This window comes from Macaca mulatta, chromosome 18 (assembly GCF_049350105.2).
Source record: "Macaca mulatta isolate MMU2019108-1 chromosome 18, T2T-MMU8v2.0, whole genome shotgun sequence".
NCBI classification, from domain to species: Eukaryota; Metazoa; Chordata; class Mammalia; order Primates; family Cercopithecidae; genus Macaca; species Macaca mulatta.
The window spans coordinates 80301296-80328333 of NC_133423.1; the positions used below are offsets into that span (position 1 = coordinate 80301296).

The 27038-nt window shown below is 40.1% G+C and overlaps 1 protein-coding gene across 11 annotated transcripts in view; it reads left to right on the forward strand.

The window, feature by feature from the left end:
• Positions 1-8848: 8848 nt before the first annotated feature.
• The window catches only part of TWSG1 (twisted gastrulation BMP signaling modulator 1), a 115516-nt gene continuing 97326 nt past the window's right edge, over positions 8849-27038 (forward strand). For 10 of the 11 annotated variants that reach the window (XR_013408078.1, XR_013408080.1, XR_013408081.1 and 7 more), the window contains exons 1-2: positions 8859-8943; positions 11218-11377. Coding sequence is in view for 1 of the 11 variants with exons in the window: in NM_001257525.1 (NP_001244454.1) it covers positions 11255-11377 (123 nt within the window). In the remaining 10 variants the exon portion in view is untranslated. 11 annotated transcript variants of the gene reach the window in all.

A 27038-nucleotide genomic window follows, 5' to 3' on the forward strand; every position in this document is an offset into this window, starting at 1 on the left:
CGGGTACTGAGTTTCCTTGTGGGGTGATAAGCACATCCTGGAATTTGATAGTGATGGTGGTTGCTTAACATTGTGGCCATATTAAATTGAACCACTAAATTGTCACTGAATTGTATACTTTTAAATGGTTAAAATGGTAAATTTTATGATATGTAAACTTTATCATGCGCACACAATGAGCATTAAGTCTACTGGGCGCTTGAATGATCCCTCTTGTGCACAGTAATGTGGCTCTGCCAGCAGGGACTATGGTTGTCCCGGTGGCCTGCTGCAGGGAACTCAGGTGTCCTCCTAGCCAAACATCCTACCATCATTACCCCTCCTTCACCTCCACTCCAATGTCTCCTTCCCCTCTGCCCCTTCAAGGTCAATCTCCCCTTCAGTTCAAGCATAAGTCTTGAGGAAGTCTTCCTAATTATTGCAGCTTCACTGATTTCTGTTTTTCCTAATCTCTTAAAGTACCTATTAAGCTCTTGACTCTGCCTATGCAGTCTTCTCTTTTCATGAATTCTTTTATCTCCACCTCTGGACTACTGCTGTCATCTTGGCTAATACAGGGAAGACCACAAGTCCTAGTCTCTGTGGGTCCTCTAAGTACCTCAGCAATCCCTGCGCACAGTGACATGACACGTGAATGACACAATTCCTGCTCTGAGGAAGCATCTCAAATTAGCTGAAAAAACAAAACATATGTACAATAGTAGTGAAAGGCCAGTGCAAATACATGCTTAGCAGCTCAGAGGCTGTTGGGGACTTCAGCTGGGAGGGCCCTTCGTTTAGCCGATACATTCAGTAACCATGGATTGAGCACTTGCTGTGTGCCAGGCACTGTGTTGGCTCATGGAAGATGATATTGGATCTTTGAATACGGTTTAAAGAGTAAGTAGAATTTGTGTTGCCAGAAAAAAAAAAAAAGAATCTTGTCCCAAGCAAAAAGAAGAATGTGAAGAAATATAAGAGTGGAAAAGTGTGAAGTGTGAAAATAGACCAGCTTGGCCAATGGAGTGGAATTGTGTAATATCCAAAAGAATGATGTAGAACTACCTAGACTGGTATGGAAAGATGTCTTACATATCTACAGGCATACCTTCTTTTACTGAGCTTTGCTGTATTGCACTTTGTAGATGTTATGTTTGTTACAGATTGAAGGTATGTGGTAACCCTGTGTCAAGAAGCCTATCAGCGCCATTTTTCCAACAGCCTGTGCTCACTTTGTGTCTTTAGGTCACATTTTGGTAATTCCTGCAATATTTCAATTTTTTCAGCATTTCTTATCTGTTAAGATGACCTATGACCAGTGATCTTTGATGTTATAATTGTTTTGAGGTGCCATGAACACACCCATACAAGATGTGAACTTGATTAATAAATACTGTGTGTTTGATTGCTTCACTGACCGGCATTCCCCATTTCTCTCCCTCTCCTCGGGGCTTGCTATTTCCTGAGACACAACAATATTGAAATTGGTCTGTTAATAACCCTACAATGGCCTGCAAGTGTTAAAGAAAAAGGAAGAATTACAAGTATCTCACTTTAAATCAAAAGCTAGAAATGATTAAGCTTAGTGAGAAACATTGTAAGCTGAGATAGTCTGAACACTTGGCCTCTTGCAACAAACAGCCCAGTTGTGAGTGCAAAGGAAAAGTTCTTGGAGGACATTAAAAGTGCTACTCCCATAAAGACACAAACAATAAGAAAGCAAAGTAGCCTTGTTGCTAATATGGAAAAGGTGTGAGTGGTCTGGACAGAAGATTAAACCAGCCACAGCATTCCCTTAAGTCAAAGCCTAATCCAGACCAAAGCCCTAACTCTCTTTAATTCTATGAAGGCTGAGAGAGGGGTGAGGAAGCTACAGAAGAAAAGTCTGATGCTGGCAGAGGTTGCTTCATTAGGTTTAAGGAAAGAAGCTGTCTCCATAACATAAAAGTGCAAGGTGAAACAGCGAGTGCTGATGCAGAAGCTGCAGCAAGTTTTTCCAAAGACATAGCTAAGGTCATTGATGAAGGCTGCTACTCTAAACAACAGATTTTCAATGTAGACAAAACAGTCTTCTATTGGGAAAAGATGCCATCTAGGAGTAGCTAGGAATAGAAGTCAATGCCTGGCTTCAGAATGTCAAAGGACAGGCTGACTCTCTTATTAGGGGATTGCAGCTGGTGACTTTAAGATGAAGCCAATGCTCATTTACCATTCCAGAAATTCTAGGGTCCTTAAGAATTATGCTGAATTTAGGCCAGGCATAGTGGCTCACATCAGTAATCCTAACACTTTGGGAGACCAAAGTAGGAGGATCACCTGAGGCCAGGAGTTCAAGACCAGTCTGAGCAATATAGCAGGACCATATCTCTGCAAAAAATTAAAAAATTAACCAGGCCTGGTGGTGTGTTCCTGTAGTCTGAGCTACTCAGGAGGTTGAGGAGGGAGGATTGCCTGAGACCAGGAATTAGAGGCTGCAGTGAACCAAGATTGTGCACCATTGCACTCTAGCCTGGGTGACAGAGAGAGAACCTATCTCCAAAAAAATTAAAATAATAATAAAAAAAGAATTAGACTAAATCTAGTCTGCTGTGCTCTAACAATGGAACAACAACAAAGCCTGGATGACAGCACACATATGCTTATAGCATAGTTTACTGAATATTTTAAGCCCATTGTTGAGACCTACTGCTAAAAAAAAAAAGTACTTTCAAAATATTACTGATTATTGACAATGCACCTGGCCATCCAAGAGTTCTGATGGAGATGTACAAGGAGATTAATGTTTTCCTGCCTGCTAATGCGCTAGCTATTCTGAAGCCCATGGATCAAGGAGTCATTTCAACTTTCAAGTCATTATTTCAGAAATACATTTAGTAAGGCTATCACTGCCATGCATAGTAATTCCTCTGATGGGTCTGGACAAAGTAAAATGAAAACCTGGAAAGGATTCACCATTCCAGATGCCATTAAAAATGTTTGTGACTCATGGTAGGAGGTTAAAATATCAACATTTACAGGAGTTTGGAGGAAGTTGAGTACAACCCTCATGGATGACTGTGAGAGGCTCAAGACTTCAGTACAGATGTGGTAGAAATAGCAAAAGGACAAGAATTATAAGTGAAACCTGAAAACATGGAGCCTGCAATCTCATGATCAGACTTAAATGGATAACAAGTTGCTGCTTATGGATGAGCAAAGAAAGTAGTTTTTTGAAATGGAATCTACTCCTGGTGAAGATGCTTAGGACATTATTGAAATGACAACAAAGGATTTAGAATATCAGATAAACTTAGATGATAAAACAGCAGCAGGGTTTGAGAGTACTGGCTCTCAACGTTTTGGAAGAAGTTCTTTTGGAGTAAAATGCTATACGATAGCATTGCTTGCTACAGAGAAATCTTTCATATAAGGAAGAGTTGTTCAATACAGTAAACTTCATTGTTGTTTTATTTTAAGAAATTGCCACGGCCACCCCAACCTTCAGCAACCACCACCTGGATCAGTCAGCAGCCATCGAGATCCAAGCAAGACCCTTCACCAGCAAAACAATTACAATCCTCTGAAGGCTCAGATGATCTTTAGCATTTTTTTTAGCAATAAAGTATATTTTAATTAAGGTATGTACATTTTTAACATAATGCTATTGTACACTTAATACATTCTTGTGTAAACGTAACTTTTATATGCACCGGGACACAGAAAAATTCATGTGACTCACTTTATTGCAATATTTGCTTTATTGCAGTGGTCTGGAACTGAAACCACAATATCTCCAAGGTATGCCTATATTAAGTGGAAAAAACAAATTACAGTGTAGTGTGCTTAAGATAATTTCTTTTTCTTTTCTTTTTGCAAATACATCTTAAGATACATAACTAAAAAAAGAAAGCAGGGCTATACCTGAAACTCTTGCTAGGAGTAATATCTAGGGGATTTGATGGCATGGGGTTCTCATTATGAAGTTCCATAGTTTTTGGATTTTCCCCAGTCAAGCATATATTGCTTCTGTAATGGGAGAGGGGGCTAAAATGAAAATTACTAAATATTTTAAATACATAAGCTGTAGTGTTTGGACCAAATTTGGTAGGCACCAATGAGCCAGGTATAAATATTGGATTTTGTAAAGCCTTAGAGGTTTTTAAGAACATTTGTAAATATCTCAATAGCTCTTGATAACTGTTTGCAAATATCTTTTGCTGAAAGAGCAGTATGGAGGGGCCTGCATGCTTCCTTTCCCAGTCTCTACCTGAGAATCCTACAGCCCCCAAGCCCCTGCACCTTACGTTTGCCTGGTGGATTAACAACTCCTTAATTGTAGAGGGAAGTACAGGGACTTCAGAATTCGAAATAAAACAAACCAAAACCTCCTTGATAATTCCTATATTTCTTCTTGTTTAAAACAGGAACAGTGTAGAGGTCTTTGGAAGTAATTCCTTTTTCTTTCCTCATTCTTTTGACCCCTTTGCAGTAATTCCCCTAACAGAGCAGGGAGGGAGGAGGGAGGAGAGCAGAGGAGAGGAGGAGGCTTCTCCTCATACAGGCTTCTACCCCCAGCACGTCTTCCCTCCGTCTTCCCTCCCGTAAGAGCAGGCTGAGGGGCTGAGAAAGTGTAGCTCACTTTATTCCAAATCTGTAAAACCAAATCAGCTCACTCAGTTGACTCACTCCAGTGGAAAGAGATAAGAATGGGCATATGGATTCTAAACCAAAATCCCAATCTGCCAGTCAGCTGATCACCCAGGGGAGACAGTGATTTTCAGGCCTCTACTGGGCTGCAGGGCCTCATGCTGGAAAGCTTCCCTTCCCAGACTCCTCACCCTACCTCCTGCAGGTTAGGGCTGGGGCTTGCCCTCCCGCCATACAGAACCAACAATGTGGAGCTTAGAAGTGGGGAATACAGACCAATAGGAGCACTTAACCTGTGCTTCAACCTCTTTTCATTCCTTGTTCTCTGGGGTGGATTAGCTGGGGCAAAGGAAGGCCTAGAATTGAGACGGTATAATCCACCAGCCCTGAGAAGTGAGTTCTAGATCAGAAATTCACAAACTACAATTGTCCTTGTTATAACCCCATGGTAGGCAGAATAATGTTGCCCCACCAACCCCTAAAGACTTCTGTATCCTAACCTGTGAGTATGTTGTCTTATATGGCAAAAGGGCCTTTGGAAATGTGTTTAAGCCAAGTATCTTGAGATAGGGAGATTATCCTGGATTATCCAAGTGGGCTGGACATAATCCCAAGGCATTGTAAAGAGGAGATGGGAGGGTCAGAATTGCAGAGGGAGTGTGATTGTGGTCGAAGAGTTGAGACAAAAAGTGAGAAAAATAGGAGGGAGGTATTGATGTGAAGATGCTAAAGCTGCAGGCCTTGAAATGGAGGGAAGGACCACAAACCAAGGACTTCAGGTGGCCTCTAGAAGCTAGAAAGGCAAGACAATGGGCTCTCTCCTAGAGCTTCCAGAAGGAACACAGCCCTGCTGACACCCTGATTTTAGAATTCCTGGCCTCCAGAACTGTAAAGTAATAAATTTGTGCTCTTTTATTTTATTTTATTTATTTTTTGAGACAAGGTCTCACTACCATGCTCAAGTTGGAGTGCAATGGTATGACCACAGCTCACTGCAGCCTCAACCTCCCAGGATCAAGTGATCCTCCCACCTCAGCCTCCCAAGTAGCTGGAACCACTGGTGTATGCCACCATGCCTGGCTAATCTTTAAATTTTTTTTAGTAGAGTTGGAGTTGTGCCATGTTGCCCTGGCTAGTTTTGAACTCCTGGGCTCAAAGTATCCTCCTGACTCGGCTTCCCAAAGTGCTGGGATTACAGGTGTGAGTCACCTCGCCCTGTCAAATTTGTATTGTTTTAAGCCACTAAATATGAGGTAATTTGTTAGAGCAGCTGTGGCTGGCTGAGAGACTCCACCCACTGACACATCTGTATCTGATTGAGGGTTGGGAGGGAATCCTTTGACCTTTTCATTAAACTCTACAAGGAGGTCTATCATGTTGTTGTCAGACTCACTTGCAATGATCAGAAAGTCTTCTGGTAAAATAAAATAGCCACTGCAGTGACCCCCGTGGCTCCCAGATTCCCAAATGGCCAACCATTTGAGATCCAGAACCACTTGATATTCACCTGAGGGCTCAACTACCGTTTGACCTTCCAGGTCCTATCAAAGAGGATCTTTAATTTAAATTAAAAATAACTCTTACTTTTCTTATTATCAAATTAATACAGGCAAAGACATCAGAAAATGCAGACAAGCAAAAAGAAAAAAACATCATTAACAACAGACAACACTCCAGCTCACTGAGATAATCACTAACACCATCATTATCTTTCCAGCACTTTAAAAATAACTCTAGTCCAGGTGCGGTGGCTTGCGCCTGTAATCCCAGCACTTTGGGAGGCCAAGGCGGGCAGATCACCAGGTCAGGGGTTCGAGACCAGCCTGGCCAACATAGTGAAACCCTGTCTCTACTAAAAATACAAAAAATTTAGTAGGGCATGGTGGTGTGCGCCTGTAATCCCAGCTACTGGGGAGGCTGAGGCAGAAGAATCTCATGAACTCTGGAGGCGGAAGTTGCAGTGAGCCGAGATGACGCCGTTGCACTCCCATCCGGGTGACAGTACAAGACTTCGTCTCAAAAACAAACAACAACAAAATTAATTATTCAAACACTATGCGGTACTTTAACATTTTTTATGTATCATGAATATCTCTAGTTGCAATATTCGTCTGCAACTCTAGTTGTCATAGTGTGATCTGGGGCTGCTAGGGAGGGGTCCTAAGACATTTTCAGGGGGTTGTGAGCTCAAAACTATTTTAATTTTAATTCTAAGGCATTATTTGACTTTTTCTCTCTCATTCTCTCTACTAGAGAGACTACATAATACGAAGTAGAGACTACATAATACATGATACTGCAACAGTTTGAATACAGAAGCAGATATAAAAACAGTGGCTATTAAGTTTGATATTAAAGGCAATAGCAAAAATGTAAAACCACGCTGTTCTTCCTACTGTTTTAAAATATATACTTACTTTTCATAAAATATTTGTTACCATATAATGGGTTTATTTTTAAATGAAATAATGAATATGTAAAAATTGTTTTAATTTTGAAAGTATTAACAGATGTAGCACACATACACAAAACCTCTTTGGCATGCTCCATAATTTTCAAGAGTGTAAAGGGATTCCGAGACCAAAAAGTTTGAGAACCTCTGATCTGCAGTATCATTTTTTAATGGCTGAATTAGTGCATTGATCGGAAGTTTCCTAATTCACTTAACTAGTATGTAATGCCAAGAATAAGAATCTTATCCTTAAATTTGGGTATACCCTTAATCATTTCTCCAGGATAATTTTCAGGGATGATTTTTAAAACCTATATTTATTGTACAAAAGTGGGCTAGTATCAGTAATGCAATCCACCCCTCAGCCAATCAGCTGTTTTCATTCTTTCTGTTTCCTTCCAATCAACAAAGTGGGGTGGTAGGCATTTACGACTTACTAGCTTATATAAGGGTTTGACACTAGGTCATTATTTCCAAGGGAAGGTGCCCCGCGGACGGTCTAGTCTAGTGCGCTCTAACTTAATCACCCTGGCATCTTCTTTAAAAAGCAAATTCTGGCCGGGCACTATGGTTCACACCTGTCATCCCAACGATTTAGGAGACCGTGGTGAGTGGATCGCTTGAACCCCGAAATTTGAAACCAGCTTGGGAAACATAGCGAGACCCCATGTCTACAAAAAAATAAAATATTAGCCGGGCGTGGTGGTGCACGCCTGTAGAGGCTGAGGCGGGAGGATTGCTTGAGCCTGGGAGGTGGAGGCTGCAGCGAGCCCTGATGTCGTCACTGCCCTCCAACCTGGTGAGACCTTGTCTCAAAAGAAATAAAAAAAAAAAAAAAGAAGAAGCAACCCAGAGTTGTGGGAAAGAACTGAGTGTCATTCTCAATGTTTTTAACCTACGTGCTAACCGCGCACCTTCTACCTAGGCTGCGCGACCTCCGCGCCCGGATCCGCGGCGCCCCCTCCTCTCGAGTTCGGATGCAGAGCTCAGCGCCAGCCCGGCAAGTTTTAACGCATTGGTGAACGAAGTTCCGAAAGCTTTATCCTCGGAGATCCGTATTCGGTAGGTCTGAGGCAGATCTAGGAAACTCTCATTTTATACAAATCCTACCTCTGACGGCAAACGACAAGGGTTCACATGCCAGCTCTCCTCGGCGACGCGCTAGGCTACTCAGCGCCCCGCTCGGCTTTGCATCCCTAGAACCCGGCCATGGCCGCTTCCTTACAGGGCGGCTGTGAGGAGTGCTGAGGAATTTTACTACACGGCATATCCTCAGCGTAGTGGCTAGCGCATCACAAGGCTTTAATCGTGAGTCGCTGTTAATCTTAACACTGCAACTGAGGGGCCCGGAGAACGGGCCTGACAGGAGGGTCTGTCGGAACCTGAGGGACTGGGGATCCCGGTGCGGAGAAGCGCGAAGGGACATCGCGCTGGGCAGCCAGGGTGGGTGCGCCTGGGGGCGTGGCCTCCGGGGGACAGCGGGCGGGAGATCGCGGTGGAGGCGTGGCACGAGGGAGGGGCGAAACCGGGGGCGCGGAGGGGGCGGGGCTGTGGGAGGGGCGGGGGAGTGGGCGGGGCCGAGATGGGGGCGTGCGCGCTGACAGGAGCGCCGCGGGAGTGAGAGACGCCTCCTGGCGGGAGCTGGCGGCTGTGGACCCCAGCGAGGGCGGAGGGGAAGAGGGGAGCTGGGGCTGGGAGCCAGGAGCCGGGAGGAGGGCGGCGGGCAGGCCTGTCTCTTTAAGGTGCCCGAGGCTCGCGGGCGCTGCGCGGAGGGGACGGCGGAGGCGCGGCCTGGCCTCTCACTCAAAGCCGCCGCAGCGCGCTCCGGGCTCGGCCGACCCGGCGGAGATCCAGGGGTGGGTGACTTCGCGGGACCGCGGCGCACGGTAAGCGGCAGCGGCTGGGGGATTGTGCAGCCTCTTGGCCGGGAAGGGGCCGGGCGCCGAGCTCCGCCCTCTCGAGGCCCGGGGCCGCGGCGAGCTTCGCGGGGGCCGGGAGAAGCCTGGGCCCGGCTGCGCGGAGGACAGAGGGGGGTGCTGGGCGCGGGCGCACAGGCCGGACGCCTGGAGCCGGCAGCATCTCTGCGCCTCCTCGGTCCAGACCGTCTCTGGGCCGGCCCGCGTCCTCCGCAGCCCGCGTCGGCCGAGCCGGGGTGGGGGTGGTTGCGGGTGCCGGGTCCCCCGCGCCGCCGCCGGCCTCTGCCTCGCGGGGCGTCCGGCGCCTTCGGGGCCCTGGCACCGCTCCACAGAGGCTCTGCTCTGCCCTGGTTGCTGTCAGTGCCATCTCCCTTAACGAGAAACTGGGCGTGATGTATGCGAAACAATTTTGATACGTGATGGTTTCTGACTCCTTAGGAAAAGATAAGTCCTTTAATTCTGTTACCTGATTTGGACATGGCCGTAGTTACTTGAATACTTTTTCCAGTGAAATCTGGGGAGTAAGATGAATTTGTGGAACATTTCATAAGACAACAGTAAAAGTTGGGGGAGGGAGAAAATCCCAGTTTTCGTGGTTGTAGGATGAAAACTAGTTCCACGACAATTAGTTTCCAAATAACCTTATTTGGCCCCTGCGTATATGTACTGGTTGCTCCAGAAATCATCCTATTTGGTATGCGGCGTTAAATACATTAGGAAATTAGGTTACTAACGGTCTTTAGGGAATGCTTTGTGAGCCTCAGTAATGATCACCAGGGCTTTCTCTTTCAAAATTGACTCATACCAGGCCCAAAGCCCTTTATTCTTTTCACTCTTTTATTGTTTTTCCTTTAATGTACTTTGTAACACTTAGAATAAAAGTTTAGAGTAATCATAAATGCCCCCATAAACTCACTATTTATCCCTCTTATGTCAGTAGTCATTTATTTTAATTTATTATGTTTGATAGGGAGGTGTTTTAACCTGAAGAAATTATATCTTCCCGTATTTAAAGTTTAATAACTATGTATACTGTTTGGCTCCTGTCAAACTGTATTTGTGCTAGTCTTTTTTCCTTCTTCTTTTTGAACTATAGTATCTTCTTAGTAACTCTGAAGAATGCATGATACTAATAGAATTAAAAGAATATCTTGGCCGGCGGCTGTGGCTCACCCCTGTAGTCCCAGCACTTTGGGAGGCCGAGGCGGGTGGATCACCTGAGGTCAGGAGTTTGAGACCAGCCTGGCCAATATGGTGAAACCCCGTCTCTACTAAAAATACAAAAATTAGCTGCGCGTGGTAATAGGCGCCTGTGATCCCAGCTACTCAGGAGGCTGAGACAGGAGAATCGCATGAACCTGGGAGGCGGAGGTTGCAGTGAGCAGAGATTGCGCTACTGCACTCCAGCATGGGCAACGGAGAGAGACTCCGTCTCAGAAGACAAAAACAAAAAAAGAATATCTTCACAGTCTAATAATTACCCAGACTTCTTAATGCAATTAATAATTTACACTGCCTTTTGTTATTTGCTCAATTATTTAAGAAGTGACTCTGTGGACTACTTCTTGCTTTGAGCTGCTCTATTCTGTCTAAACCCTAGAATAATTTCCATTTAAAATTTTGTTTTGATTCTAAGAATGAAAATTAAATATCTTAAAATTATAATACAATATTAATAGTTTTATATGGTCTTAAAGTTGAATAATGGAGCTAAAACTAAAGTTGAATAGTAGCAGTGCAGTATTGAAACTAGCTATTTGCCTGATGTATTCTCAGGTTACTGAGGGTTTAGATATACTCACTCTACTTTCATAGTCACCATTTCTGGATAGTCTGAGGAACTGTAGTGTTCTAGGTCCTCGAAGATTGCTATGAAGCCATTATTATATAAAATTACTGTTTATTTTTAAATGTTTATATAATCTTTCATTGAGAATGATCTTTAAATGATCACTCAAAAGTTTTTTTGAAGACCAGGCATGGTGGTATTGTCTGTAGTCTCAGATAACTGGGAGGCTGAGGTGGGAGAATCACTTGAACCCAGGAATTGAAGGCTGCAGTGAGCTGTGATCGCACCACTGTACTTCAGCCTGGGCAACAGAGCAAGACTCTAAAAAAGAAAGAAAAAGTCTATTGACACAAACAATGAGTCTTAGTTTATGTTTTGTTTTTCATTTCTATATTTGTTTTTACCCTAGCACTTGCCTTTGAATTAAAGTTATGTTTGTTTGTTTGTTTGTTTAGCTTCCTGGGAGTTACTGATCATCTTCTTTGAAGAAACATGAAGTTACACTATGTTGCTGTGCTTACTCTAGCCATCCTGATGTTCCTGACATGGCTTCCAGCATCACTGAGCTGTAACAAAGCACTCTGTGCTAGTGATGTGAGCAAATGCCTTATTCAGGTAGGACTAAGAGTACTTTTATTAATATTGAACTATATTGTAGAGCAGAAACATTATGTTTATATACAGATATAGGGTATGAGTGTTGGGTCAGGGCCTCAGGTACTGAATCATGACCCACAGGTCTGGATTTTTACCCTCACAGCAATCATATATGTAGCAAGGTTAGATTCAAGAAGTTCAATACTGAGTATAATATCCTGTTGTATAAACATGTCATTACAAGGTGATGAGCACTCTATTCAGATGATTTAAGGGGTTCCCTTGTGTAATCTAATTAACATAGCAAAGATGTTCAATGACTGTATTTAGAAAAAAAAATTAGCTGATCAAATAATAAATTGTTACCCTAAGTACGATGTATTAGTTTTCTATTGCTATGTAACAAATTACCCCAAAACATAGCAACTTAGTGCAATAAACATGTATTATTTCATGCAGTTTCTGAGGGCCTGGAATCTGGGAGCAGTTTAGCCAGGGGACTCTGGCTCAGGGTCTCCCACAATGTTGCAGGCAAGTCGTTGGCTGGGATTGGACAATCTGTTTCCAAGATACGTCGCAGTTATATCTTTTCCAGTCATCAAGGCAGGCCTCTTAATGTAGCCACCACGGTCATTTTTCTGGGGAGAAAAGTAAGAGTAAGTGATGCGGCTCAGTTACCAGGCTGGTATTGAACTCCTGATTAGCTTCCCTTCTAGTTGCTGGCTGTGCACTCAGAAATTCAGTAACCACACACATTAGCATTCTATGTAAAGTGTGAGTCAGCTAACATGACTGTAACCCTCACTCGAGACTAACTGTGTGTATGTGCTGGAGTGACAGTTGTTTTTATACATCAGAAACATTTTGTGCTTATTTCTGACATTTTGGTCCTTCGCGCTAATAGTTGGAATTTTATTTGCCCCCGTTTCATACTCTGATAACCCTAACTTTGCATTTCAAACCAAAACATTGAACTAGGGAAGTCTGTTTGTTGTTCAGTTTTCAACTTTCTTGCTGTGGACATTTTCAGGTATAAAAGGAGAAGAATATAATGAACCATCCATGAGTAGTTACTGCAGTCACTACCTCACAGCTACTCTTGTTTCATCTATACCCTCCTTCACTATCCACTCCCAGCTCTGTTTTAATTTTAAGCAAATCCCTTGATACTGTTTTGTTGATAATTCTAATATGTATCTCTAAAAGAGAACTCTTTACCAACATAGCTATTAGAGCAACTGTACAGTTTAAAAATTAACACTAATTCTTTAATCACCTAATTTTGTATGTGGAAATCTTAATAAGGCACGCCTGCTTAGGCTTGTGTTGGCTGGAAATTTTGTGTCTGCACATGAAGCCCAGTTTTGTGCTATGGTCAGATGAGGAGTCTGTGGTATCTCCCAGGTTGTTTCAATGTAGCTTCATTATTCATTATTCAAAATAAAGTCTCATAACATTTGCTATATTCATGTTTAGATGGAGATTCTCTTTAATTCCAAATTATATTCTTTACTCTTCAACTCTATAACTTGCATTAGTTCAAGTAATTAAAAATTGTACTTTGGCCAGGCACAGTGGCTCATGCCTCGTAATCCCAGCACTTTGAGAGATTGAGGCAAGAGGATCGCTTGAGCCCAGGAGTTTCAGACCAGCCTGGGAATCACAGTGAGACCCTGTCTCTACAACAAATGATCTTTAAAAATTAGCTGGGCATGTTCACGTACGCCTGTAGTCTCAGCTACTTGGGAGGCTGAGGCAGGAGGATCATTTGAGCCCAGGAGGTTGAGGCTGCGGTGAGCTATGAATGTGCCACTGCACTGAAGCCTGGTGATAGAGCAAGACCCTGTCTCAAAAAAAAGAAAAAAAAGTGTACTTTATTTAAAATACCTTGCTTTTAAAGGGAGTATTTAAAAGAGAAAGCTTTTGGTTAATATGGGTAGATACTTGCAAAGGTTTTTTGTTTGTTTGACTCTTTAAAATTTTTTTGGCTCTATTACAGCTTACTACAGCCTTGACCTCCCAGGCTCCAGCGATCCTCCCATCTCAGCCTCTGGAGTAGCTAGGACTGCGGGCACGTGGCACCATGCCTGGCTGATTTATTTTCTATTTTTGGTAGAGACGGGGTTTTGCCATGTTGCCAATGCTAGTCTCAAACTTCTGAGCTCAAGCGATCTGCCACCTCAGCCTCCCAAGTGCTGGGATTACAGGTGTGAGCCACCATGCCTGGCCAGTTAAAAAAATTTTAAAAATCACAGTTACAAAAATTAGCCAGGCATGGCAGCCCATGCTTGTAATCCCAACTACTTGGGAGGCTGAGACAGGAGAATCACTTGAACCCAGGAGGCAGAGGTTGCAGTGAGCTGAGGTCGCGCCACTGTACTCCCACCTGGGCAACAGAGCAAGACTGTATCTCAAAAAAAAATTATAAGACTTAAACAAAATACTTCAAAATGTAAAGAGTGCTATATCAGTGTAAAAAAACCGGAAAAGCAAATGGAGCTCCACCTAACGCAAATGGTGATTCTAGTAAACAAAATAAGCTAGGATACATATTCAGTCACAAATTCATGGATGCTGACATTTCTGAGATTCCTGTTCCTTCAGAGCCAGGAAACATCAAACTTTTTTCTGGAGTAGCAGATAAACTTTCCTGGTGGATGACAGACTACTTGGGGTTAGAAAAGATCTAGGGCTCAAATATTGAGAATTTTCCTGTTTGTTTATTCACAAACATTTATTGAGTGTTGAAATGAAATGTGATTAGTTCCACTCTTCACCTGGTTTTGTGGACTCCCAAACTCTATCAGATTATTTCACGTTCTGAGCTTTAGTTTCCGTGTGTTCCTCTTTCTATGGCTGTGTGGCAAACCACCCCAAAAACCGGTGGGTGGAAACAACATTTATTTTGCTCACGAATTTGCATTCTGAGCAGGGCTCTGTGGAAGAGTTCATCTCTGTTCCATGTGGCATTAGCAGGGCGGCTTGAAGGTGGTGGGAGTGGAAGTATCTGAAACAGCATTATAGACAGAGCTTTCTGCGATGATGGAAAAGATCTACGTCTACCCTGTGCAATGCAGTAGAATCTAGCCGTACGTGGCTACCAAGTACTTGAAATGTGACTAGTATGACTGAAAATCTGATTTTAAATTTAATTCAATTTTAATTTCATTAACTGCATAGCTGCATATGACTAGTGGCCACTGTATTGGACATTGAAAATCTGAAGGCTCACTGATAAAGTCTAAAACCTGGGCTAGGAAGATTCTTCGGGTATACGTCTTTTCCTGACTTCTCCTCCCCTTCTTCCCTTCTCTATCCCCATCTCCCTCCCTCTCTCCCTTTCACTCTATCTGTGTGTGTATGTGTGTGTTTCTGTGGTCCTGATATATGATCTCTGCTGCGGGTCCACTTGGATTTAAGTGGAGGGAACATAGGCTCCACCTCTGTTGGAGGAGTGACAGTGTCATGTTGTAAGCTGAACATGTGGATGGGATAGAATGGTGTGGCCATCTGTGGAAAATATACTCTGCCACATTTAAACTGTAAAGTGAGTTGACTGGCTAGGTGAGCTCAAAATTTTCTTCTAGTTCTAGGCAGTTTTAAAGAAAGAAACCAACTAGTATGTGTCAAATGTTCTCTTTTTTTCATCAGAGTAATAAATTATTAAATTATTAGAAGGATACATGGTGAAAAAATGAATCCCTTGATCTAATTCTCCTTACTCATTCTATTACCCTGGGAAAAACACTTTTAATCTAACTGCTTATATTTTTACTTCTGTTAGTAATTTTTAGCCATGTGCCTAAATAATATGCTTGTACTACTATTTCTTGATTTATCAGTTTTAGATGTTATATATCTAAAATTGCCTTTCTGCTGTAACAGATAAGGTCATAGCTCATCATGTTCTTCTTCCCACTCCTGCGCTGACACACTTGTATCACAGTTTTGAGTTTATCTCTTGTTTATTTTTTCAATTTCTTCAGTATATTTAAGGTTTTCTATTCTGTTCTATCAACTGGAGATATTATCTCTTTATTCCTGATGTAAGTGGAGAATATTAATAGTCTCCTTCTTTCCTTTTAAAGTTTATTTTATTATTATTATTAGCAATGAGACAGACTATAAGTGAGTTTTAAGAACAGTGCATTTCTTTAGGGAATCGAAGAGAGGGTTTGTTTGGGCTCCAGTCTTGGGAGATCATGTGAATCTACCATGATTAACATCATAGAAAGCAGAGAAATCAGTTTTTTCCCTTGCATTTATGAGTACTGCCCTCAAAATTTTCTACTTTTGGCATTCTGATGGGCTACTTTTGGAATTCTGATGGGCTGCATCAAAATCTGTGGCGAATGGAGTGTTACCTGTACTTTTACTTTTATATTGTCAAGGTTGATAATATCTGTATTCTGAGAGGCTGCATAGTATAATGGTTAAGAGCATGAACTCTGGAACCAGGCTATCTGAATTTGGATCCAGTTCTGCCATTTACTGGTTGTATGACCTTGGGCAAGTTAGTTAATCTCTCAATGCCTCAATTTCCTCATCTATAAAGTAGGGATAATAACCATACTGTGCGAGTATTGTGAGGATTAGGTATAAAGTATTTAGAGCAATGCCTGGCCCGTGAGTGCACTATCGGTAATTACTAACCTTATTTCTCTGTTTTGTAACTGTATTTGAATCTTCTATGCTTTATTTACAGGTATATTCTGAAACTGACAATAAACCATGTTTATGTTATAATGATTATATATTGTTGACTGTTGACTGTATAGTCACATAGGTACTATGATTATATTTCCCTTCTTGAATGATTTTTTCTTGAGTTTCTAATTATCTTTCTTCACCTTGTGTCATCAATCATTAACACCTTATATTGTTTTAAGTATTTAATGTATTTTTCCTCCCAAATGGAGCCTTCAGTCTTGATGTTTCCATACTTAACGGATTGCAATCTAGGTCTGATGCAAGCTGTCTTATGGTGACTTTCCATCATTACTTTCCCAAGTTGGTTCCACTGTTTCTTGGATTTCATAACTTGTTGTTTTTAACAGTAACTCTCATTTTGTCCCAACATGCCCTCAGGTAACTTCCTAAGAAAGCTTGTGTGGGAAGTAAGCTTTCTGGGTCCTGCATATCTTGAAAATGTATTTATTCTCACTTTTTACCTGACTGATGGTTTGCCTGAATACAGAATTCTATGTTAAATTCTTTTCCCTCAGAACTTTGGAGACATTTCTCTATTATCTAATAGTATTCCATATTGCCAATAAGAAGTCCGATGCCAGTCCATTTCCTTTTTTTTTTTTTTTTTTTTTTTTTTTTGAGACGGAGTCTCGCTCTGTCGGCCAGGCTGGAGTGCAGTGGCCGGATCTCAGCTCACTGCAAGCTCCGCCTCCTGGATTCATGCCATTCTCCTGCCTCAGCCTCCCGAGTAGCTGGGACTACAGGTGTCCACCACCTCGCCCGGCTAGTTTTTTTTTGTATTTTTAGTGGAGATGGGGTTTCACCGTATTAGCCAGGATGGTCTCGATCTCCTGACCTCGTGATCCGCCCGTCTCAGCCTCCCAAAGTGCTGGGATTACAGGCTTGAGCCACCGCGCCCGGCCCATTTCTTATTCTCTGTAGGTAACTTTGTTATATCTTCTCTCTGGAAACTTTTGGTATCATCTCATTAGCCTTGGTATTACGGAATTTAAACTGTTGAGTCTAGTGTTGGTCTTTTCATTCATTGCGTTTGGTATCTTGTGAGTCTTTTGGGGATCAGTTTTGAGCCAAAGACTAGGAAATGCCTTGTGTTATGTGTATATGTGTGTGTGTATATATATATCTATATATATATATCCCTTGACCTAACATACATACATATATAATATATATGTTTTTATGTAATATATATTTTTATATAATATATAATTATATATAATGTCCTCCTTTCTGGAACTCTTATCTAAGATGGATTCTCTGTTAGATCTTTTTTTAAAAAGTTTTATTGAGATATATGATTCACATATTACAAAATTTACCCATTTAGGGGTACAATTCAGTGGTTTTGGCATATCGACAGACTTGTGCAACCATCACCACAATCTAATTTTAGAACATTTTCATTACCTTAGAAGGAAACTCCATGCCCTTTAGAAGTCATTGCCTATTCTCTCTCCCCGCAAACCCGAGGCAGTTTACTTTCCCTCTACATGCTTGTTCTGGATGTTTAATATGAATGGAATCATACATTGTCTTTTGTGTCTGACTTCTTTCATTGAGCATAATGTTTTCATGGTTCCTGTGTGTTGTAACATATTCAGTATTTCATTCTTTGGTCAAATAATATTCCACCGAATGGGCATACCACATTTTATTTATCCATTTATTGGTTGGTAGATATTTGAGTTATTTGTATTTTTGGCTATGGTAGATAATACTGCTATGAATATTCAAGTTTTAGTGTGTGGATGTATCTTTGTTTTTTAAGAGACAAACTATGTTACACAGATTTGTTTGCACCACAGGCAGTGGTGCAATCATTGTTCACTGTAACCTCGAACACCTGGGCTCAAACGATCCTCTCACCTTGGCCTCCCAAGTAGCTAGGACTACAGGTGTGTGCCACCATACCTGGCTAATTAAAAAAATAGAAAATTTGTGTGGAGACGGGATCTCATTATGTTGCCCAGCTTGGTCTCGAACTCTTGTCCTCCAGTGATCCTCCTGCCTTGGCCCTACAAAGTTCTGGGGTTACAGGTGTGAGCTGCTACAGACAGCCCTGGATGTATCTCTTAATTTGTCTTTCGTATATACCTAGGACTGGAATTGCTGGGCCATATGGCAACTCTGTGTTTAACATTTTGAGGAACTGCTGAAGTGTTTTCTAAAGTGGCTGCACTGTTTTACATTCCCACCAGCTGTGTATGAGGGTTCTAATTTCCCTATAGCCTCACCAACACTTGTCTTTCCTTTTTATTGTAGCACCTTTGTGGAGTGGTTATGATTTGCATTTCCCTAATAGCTAATGATGTTGAGCATCTTTTCATGTGCTCTGTGTGTGTGTGTGTGTGTGTGTGTGTATGTATTTTTTTTTTTTTTTTTTTTTGAGACAGGATCTTGCTCTGTCACCCAGACTGGAGTGCAGTGGTGCAATCACGGCTCACTGCAACCTCAACCTCCTGGACTCAAGCAATCCTCCCACCTCAGCCTCCCAAGTAGCTGGGACTATAGGCATGCACCACCATGTCTGGTTAGCTTATTGTGTATCTTTGGGGAAATACCTATTGAAAACCAGTGCTCTTTTTTGTGTGTGTTTGTTTTAGACAAGAATCTCGCTCTGTTGCCCAGGCTGGAGTGCAGTTGCTCTATCATAGCTCACTGCAGCCTTGAACTCCTGGGCTAACACGATCCTCCTGCCTCAGCCTCCTGAGTAGCTGGGACTACAGGTATGTGCCATCACACTTGGCTAATTTTTAAATTTTTTAAATTCTTTATAAGGATGGGGGTCTCACTATATTGCCCAGGCTGGTCTTGAACTCTTGGTCTCAGGTAATCGTCCTGCCTTGGCCTCTCAAAGCACTGGAATTGCAGGTGTGAGCCACCACGCCTAACCCAGAACCTATGCTCATTTTAAAATTGGCTTGTCTTTTTATTGTTGAGTTGTAAGAATTCTTTATATATTCTGGGTTCAAGTCCCTTGTCAGATACATGATTTGCAAATATTTTCTCTCATTCTGTGGGTTGTCTTTTCAACTATTATGTATCATTTGTATCATAAAAGTTTTACATTTTAATGACATCCGATGTTTCTGTTTTATTCTTTTGTTACTTGTGCTTTTGGTGTTGTATCTAAGAAACCATTACCTAAGCCAAAGTCATAAATATTTACTTGTCTATTTTCCTCTAAGAATTTTGTAGTTTTAGGCCAGGTGTGGTGGCATGTACCTGTAATCCCAGCACTTTGGGAGGTGGAGGTGGGAAGATCACTTTAGCCCAGGAGTTCGAGCCTGCAGTGAAGCAGGGATCCAACTTTATTATTTTGTGTGTGGATATCTACTTGTCCCAGCACCATTTCTCCCCCACTGAATTATAGCGCCACCCTTGTTCAAAACCATTTGACCATAAATGGTTTATTTATGGACTGTTAGTTCTATTCTATTGGTTTCTATCTCTATTTTTATGTTTGTACCACATTGTCTTGATTACATAGTTTTGTAGTATGTTTTGAAATTAGGAAGTCTAAGTTCAACTTTGTTCTTTTCCAAGATTGCTTAGGCTCTTCTGGGTCCCTTACATTTTCATGTGAATTTTAAATCTACTTGTCAATTTCTGCAATAAAGCCAGCTGGGATTTTAAAAATATGTAGACTTTATTTTTTGGAAAAGTTTTAGGTTTACGGAAAAATTGAGCAGAGAGTATAAAAGGTTCCCATATACCCATTCCCCCTACATGTCCACAGTTTCTTCTGTTATTAACATCTTGCATCAGTGTGGTATACTGTTACTATTGATGAACCAATATTGATATGCTATTATTAACTAAAATCTATACTTTGCATTAGCATTAACTCTGTATTTTACCTTTTTATGGGTTTTGACAAATGTATAATGTCTTGTGTCTACCATTACAGCATCATTCAGAATAGTTTCATTGCTCTAAAAATCCCCATAAGCTAACCTATTCATCCCTCCCTACCTCCTGCCAGTCCCCTAGCATCCACGGATCTTTTCTACTGTCTCTATAGTTTTGCCTTTTCCACAGTGACATATAGTTGGAATCATACAGAATGTAGCCTTTTAAAGGGGGCTTCTTTCACTTAAGAGTATACATTTAAGTTTCCTTTATGTCTTTTCATGGCTTGATAATGCATTTCTTTTTATCACTTATTGTTGCCTAATAATATCCCACTGTATGAATGTACTCACTGATTAATATTTCACTCACTGATTAGTATGGATGTACCAGAGTTCGTTTATCCATTCACTTATTGAAGGACATCTTGATTGCTTCTAAGATTTAGTGTCTATGAATAAAGCTTAGCCAGGCATGGTGGTTCAGGCCTGTAATCCCACTGCTTTAGGAGGCCAAGGCAGGAGGGTCCCTTGAGGCTGGGAATTCAAGATCATAGTGAGATCCCCATCTCTACCAAAAAAAGCCATCTGGAGTGGTGGCGTGCACCTGTAGTCCTAGCTACCTGGGAGGCCATGGTAGGAGGATGGCTTGAGCCCATGAGTTCAAGACTACAGTAGGTTATAATCACACTGCTGCACTCCAGCCTGGATAACCAAGTGAGACCCTGTCCCTATAAAATAACATAAAGCTGCCATAACCATCCATGTGCAGGTTTTGTGTGGGCATAAGTTTTCACTTCATTTGGCTAAATACTAAGGAGTGCAATTGCAGCTTTGTAGGGTAGGACTATGTTTAGTTTTGTAAGAAATTGCCACTGTCTTTCAAAGTGGCTGTACCATTTTGCATTCCTACCAGCAGTGAATGAGAGTTGCTATTGCTCCACATCCTCACCAGCATTTGGTGTTTTCAGTGTTTTGGATTTTCACCATCTAAATAGGTATATGGTGGTATCACATTATTTTAATTTGCAATTCTCTAATGACATATGATGGGGAGCATCTTATACTTATTTGCCATTTGTATACCTTTTTTGGTGAGGTGTCTGTTAAGAATCTCTGGCCCATTTTTTAAATTGGGTTGTTTACTTTTTTTATTGTTGAGATCTCTGTATGTATGTTTTGTATAGCAGTCCTTTATCAGAAAAGTCTTTTGCAGATATTTTCTCCTGGTCTATGACTTGTCATCTGATTCTTTGGAGAATATTTTTTTGCAGAGCAGAAGTTTAAAATTTCTATAAAGTCCAGCTTATCATTTATTTCTTTCATGAATTGTGGCTTTGGTATTGCCAGCTAAGATTTAATAGGGATTGCATTGAATCTGTAGATCAATTTGGGGAGTACTGTGTTGCCATCTTAGCAGTATTATGTCTTTGTTTCATGAACATGTATGCCTTTCCTTTTATTTGGATTTTCTTTCATTCAACAATATTTTGTAGTTTTCTGTGTATGTATTACATTTCTTTTGTTAAACTTGTTCATAAGTATTTTATTCTTTTTGATGCTATTGTTAGTGGAATTGTTCTCTTAATTTCATTTTTGGATTGTTCATTGCTTGTATATAGTGTATTAGCTCTTTTCTATCCCATCATACCTTCTTACTCTATATTCTGGGAAATTTCCTGACTTTACCTTTGGACTCTTTCTATTGAATTGTTTAATTTTAGCAATAACTTTTACATTTCAATAGCTCTTATTTATTGCTTGTTAATTTTTCCTATTAACATTATTTACTTGTTTTGGATGCATTATTTTCTTCAATGTCTTGGAGGATACTTATTGGAAGTTTTTTTTGCTGGTGGAGGAGGTCTCTTTTGAGATCTTTTTTTCTTTTATGTCTTTATGTGTCAGGATTTCTTCAAATGTATAGCATTCTTTGGTTGTCCATATATAGTTAAGAATGAGGCAATAAAACCTGGTTGGGAGATCCATGTGTTTAGATAGGACTTACAGACTGGACTTAGAGCAGAGAACACTTGGAGATAAGGAAGGCCTTGATGTTGGAATGTGTTCTCTGCTCTGAGGCTAATCATCTTTCTGAAGAGAGTTGTTGGTTATTTGTTTATTTCGATTGGCTGATTTTCTTGTTGTGATTGGAGGTGAGTAGATGGTCAGTAGATGGTCAGTAGATGTCTAGTTCTTGTCTTTTTGGTCTATTGTGTGAGTAGCCTAACTGATCTGATAGAAACCTGAACTTGAACATCCTCTTTTTATCCCTGTTCTCTTTAGTTGAAGAATGGTTTGGCTCTTGGTATTTCATGTGCCAGTGATTGTTAACTGGGGCCCTGGACCTCTTAAAGGAGATCCCCCAGATTGTATTCAGGAGATCCCCAGGATTATATTCAAAACTGCCTGTGCATCGTTTTCTGGGGAGAAGGTCCACAGCTATCAAGAGGTTCTCACAGCAGTTGGTGAACCCGAAAAGGTTAAACATTGTTGGGGCTTTGCTTTCCATTCCAACATACTGAGTTATGAAATTCTACTTTCATATTAGCAAAGTACAAGGCACATTGACATTTTAGATAATGAGAGCTGCTTTTCTCCTTAAACTTGCAGAAGATGTACAGAAATGAATACAATAAGGTGGAAGATAAGTACTTTAAGAAAGACAAAGATGCAATGCTATAAAAGTTTATAAAAAGATATTACTTTCCTTGTAGACGGAATTTAGATTTCTTTTTGTTAAATTGGTTTCGTTTGAACAACATTTGTAATGTTGAACTGATGTACTATGAGGATAAATTAGAACATTTGTTTATATTGCATCCTCTGTACTTATAACTAAGTATGAAAATTTTTCCCTGGAAGCTGTTATGTAAATATTTTTTACCAGCATGGTTGCAAAGCAGTACAGTCATTCTTGCCAATCCTACAAGTTGCTGTGCCTAAGGGTGGTCCCTATGTAAATATTTATTTTGTGCTTCTAACAGGAAAGAAATCTAACTTTAAACATCAAGAAAGTAAAACTGTCATCTTGGTGTACTTCCGTGCTCATATAATGAGGGGTTTAGCTATCCTGTTTCAGGAAAAAATAAATTTGGTAATATGGGATTTTCCTTTAAGAAGATCTTTACTACTTTCCCCTGCTGCTTTTGTGAAAATAATTTTTAAAATTTGGATCAATATTATGCTATATCCTAGAAATCTCAAGTCCCATTTTGTATCAAGAGTGGAAAAACCCTATATTAACTTGTGGGTACTTTGGCTAATATTTATGATAGTTTTTAGGATGATATAAACATTGTATTTCATGAGAATATTCAACATTGGGTTCAGAGATAATTAATGTATCATTTTAGTACTTTGTTATCAGAACATTTATTTCGCGCTTTTATGTGCTAAATTGACAATGTGCTTTTTTATTCTAAAAATTGATTTAGTTATTAAATAAATCTTAAGTTTTCTGAAATAAGTTGGAATTTTAAAATAGTTTACTTCTCATTAATAATTCCAGCTTTTAAAAGTATATTTTGTCTTAAGTTAAAAATATCAGTAGTTCAGATAAGTTTAGGGCTTCCTTAATTCAGTAAATTAAAGAATTAACTTTCTCTTCTTTTTTTATCAGTGCAAATTAGATTCTACTTTAGTCTCTTGCTATAGTTATCTTGATTTGTTAGTGTACTAGTAATATTTTGGTTTGCAATGTAAAATGTTTTCTTTTCTCTCTTGTGAACATTATTTTCCTAAATTGTTTCTTTCCTCTTCATCCCATTTTCCTGCTCTTAAAAGTTGTTGGTGCTATGGCTGGACGCGGTGGCTCATGCCTGTAATCCCAGTACTTTGGTGGCTGGACGCGGTGGCTCATGCCTGTAATCCCAGTACTTTGGGAGGCTGAAGTGGGCGAGTCACAAGGTCAGGAGTTCGAGAACAACCTGACCAACATGGTGAAACCCCATCTCTACTAAAAATACAAAAATTAGCCGAGCATGGTGGCACACACCTGTAATCCCAGCTACTCAGGAGGCTGAGGCAGGAGAATCGCTTGAACCCAGGAGGCGGAGTTTGCAGTGAGCTGAGATCGCACCACTGCACTCCAGCCTGAGCAACAGAGACTCCATCTCAAAAAAAAAAAAAAAAAGTTGTGGCACTAACCTATTTTTGTCCTGTTTTGCTTCAGTTAACACCACGTGAAAATCTCTGAAATTAATGTTCAAAGGTAATGAATTAGGCCTGATATAATTTAAAGGAAGAATAAATCATTGTTCCCCTCCAAATGTTTAATACAGTTATAGTAGCTGCTGATATATAAATGGAGATTAAAATTTATTTTCACTGGTTGTTTCACCTGTTGCATTGTTAAAACAAAACGAGGATTTCATTGGGACACACGGACATTTTCACACATACATAAGTAGGAAAAATTGTAAAATAACCCCCCCATTTACACATTACTCAGCCTCAACAGTGATCAACATGTGGTCAGTCTCTGTACCTACTCCCAACTCACTCCAGCTGGATTCTTTTAAAGAAGTTCATTAGGGCACTTGTACAGTAAGAAGGATTAGCATCTAAATTTTTGTTACTAGGTTTCTGTGAGAAAGAGGCACTAGGGCACTATTTGATATATTTTGATAATTGATATATATATTTGAACTTGTATGCTGACTTATTTAGCCAAAAATAAGTACTCTTTTCAGTACTGATTCATTTAAGTGTATGTTATTTTCAGGACAAAACTTTACCAATCAGAATTGATAAAGAACAACATGCTAATGAGGTTGGGTTGATATTTCTTTCCTGGGTTTGAAGATTCATGTGACGCCCTCCTTAAAGAGTATTAATATGGCAAAGCAGGTTTGTTATAACCCAATCTAATTAGAATTGTTTATTCTTTTGAATACAGGCGAATTGAAGATATTGTGTTTTATTTATTTATTTTTAAATACTCATTTGACCTAAGTAAAAGTAGTGTCAGCATAGGTATAATATAATGCTTCATTGATTACTTATGCTTACACAATATGCAAGTAAATACTTCATTAGATTTATTCCTACATTTCTGTTTTTTAGCTCAAGATATTATAAATACTTAGTTTCCTTAATTTAAGAACCTCAGTTTGTGTTTTTGAATATCTTTTGTAATTGTTCAAACGTTAATTAAACTGGATCTTAAGAAGTCATAATATCCAATAAATTAAATGTTTATTTGCTATTATAAAAATATATTTTCTACCCCCAAATTCAGAAAATACAGAGAAGTACAAAAAAAGAGTAAAACATTCTTAGTCCTATTATTCAAACACATACTACTCTTACTATTTTGATATAGCTCCTTCTGGTTTTTATTCTCTGTTTAGATGATTTTTAGCAATTTTATGGTATATACAATTGTTGTATTTTACATATTCACTAGCATTATTTTATGTTTCTTTGAAAAACATTGTGTTCGGTTAGAAAATTTCAGTTTTAGGTTAAAAGTAAATTAAAGCAATATATTTTCAGAGTTAGAACTGTCTTCTGCATTGCTTAATACCAACTTAATGCTTTATATTTTTCAACTTAGGTTTATTTCTTCAAAATTTATGGAGAAACCCTGATGTACCATGCTGGGTTTTTTTGTTGTTGTTGTTTTGTTATTTTTGTTTTTTGAGATGGAGTCTCGCTTTGTCACCCAGGCTGGAGTACAGTGGCTCCATCTCAGCTCACTGCAACCTCTGCCTCCTGAGTTCAAGAGATTCTTCTGCCTCAGCCTCCTAAGTAGCTGGGATTACAGGCACACACCACCACCTGGGGTTTTGCTATGTTGGCCAGGCTGGTCTCAAACTCCTGAGCTCAAGCAATCCACCCACCTTGGCCTTCCAGAATGCTGGGATTATAGGCATGAGCCACTGCTCCTGGCCTGTTCACTCTTTTTAGATGTACAGTTTTATGATTTTTGGCAAACATATACTCATGTAACTACTACCACAATCAAGATAGAGAATATTTTTCATCACCCTAAAACATTCCCTTGTGCCCCTTTGTAGCTGGACCTAGCTTTTTCCCTAGCCTCAGCCCCTGGCAACCACTGATTTGATTTTTTTTCCCTATATAAAAGGAGTCATACAGTACATAGCCTTTTGTTCTGTCTAGCTTCTTTCATTCAGTATAAGGCTTTGAGATTCAGCCATATTATTGTGTGTGTTTGGTAGTTCTTTCCTTTTTATTGATGAGTAGGATTGCGTTGTGTGGATGTACTGCAATTTGTTTATCCCACTGGTTGTTGGACCTTGCATGGTTTCCAGTTTTCAGTAATTACGAATGATGTTGATACTTTCCCATATGGGTCTTTTTATGGACCTATGTTTTAATATTTCTTGAGTAAATACCTAGGAATGGGATTGCTGGGTCACCAGAGCATTTTGATACTCGTTATCTCATTGGGATGCCAAAGTTTGTAAGGGAAAATCCAGGAACACCATTCCTTTTTCATGACTGGGAAACCAAGACTCAGGGTTACAAACAGCTTATGGGCTTAAAACCAGATCTTGTAAGTCCAAGTCATTTGCTATCTTTACTAGAATATAATGTTGTTTTCAATGACGTTTCCTTGTTTTATTATAGCAACAGGGTTAACACATCTCTCAGATCTTTGCAACAAGAATGAAAATATTTATCAGTAACTAAGAGTCAATATAAATAAGATTCTTCCTCAAGTTGTTAGTTTCCATTTCTGGCCTAGAAATTTGGGAGTTCGTATAATAAATGTTAACTCTTAAAGTCTAATCTTAGTCTTGGATAAATATCCTCCCCCTCAACTTATTTTGCATAAAGAATTAGTATTTCACCAGAACATCAGTTGTATAGTCATGGCACTGCGTAACAACATTTTGGTCAATGGCAGACAACATGTATGATGGTGGTCACATAAGATTATAATACTGTATTTTTATTGTACCTTTTCTATGTTTAAACATGCAAATATTTACCGTTGTGTTATAATTTTACAGTATTCAGGACAGTAACATGCTGTACAGCTTTGCAGCCTAGGAGCGATAGGCCACACCGTATAGCCTAGCATTACAGCGGGCTCTACCATGAAGGTTTGTGTAGGTATACACTGATATTCATATAACAACCGA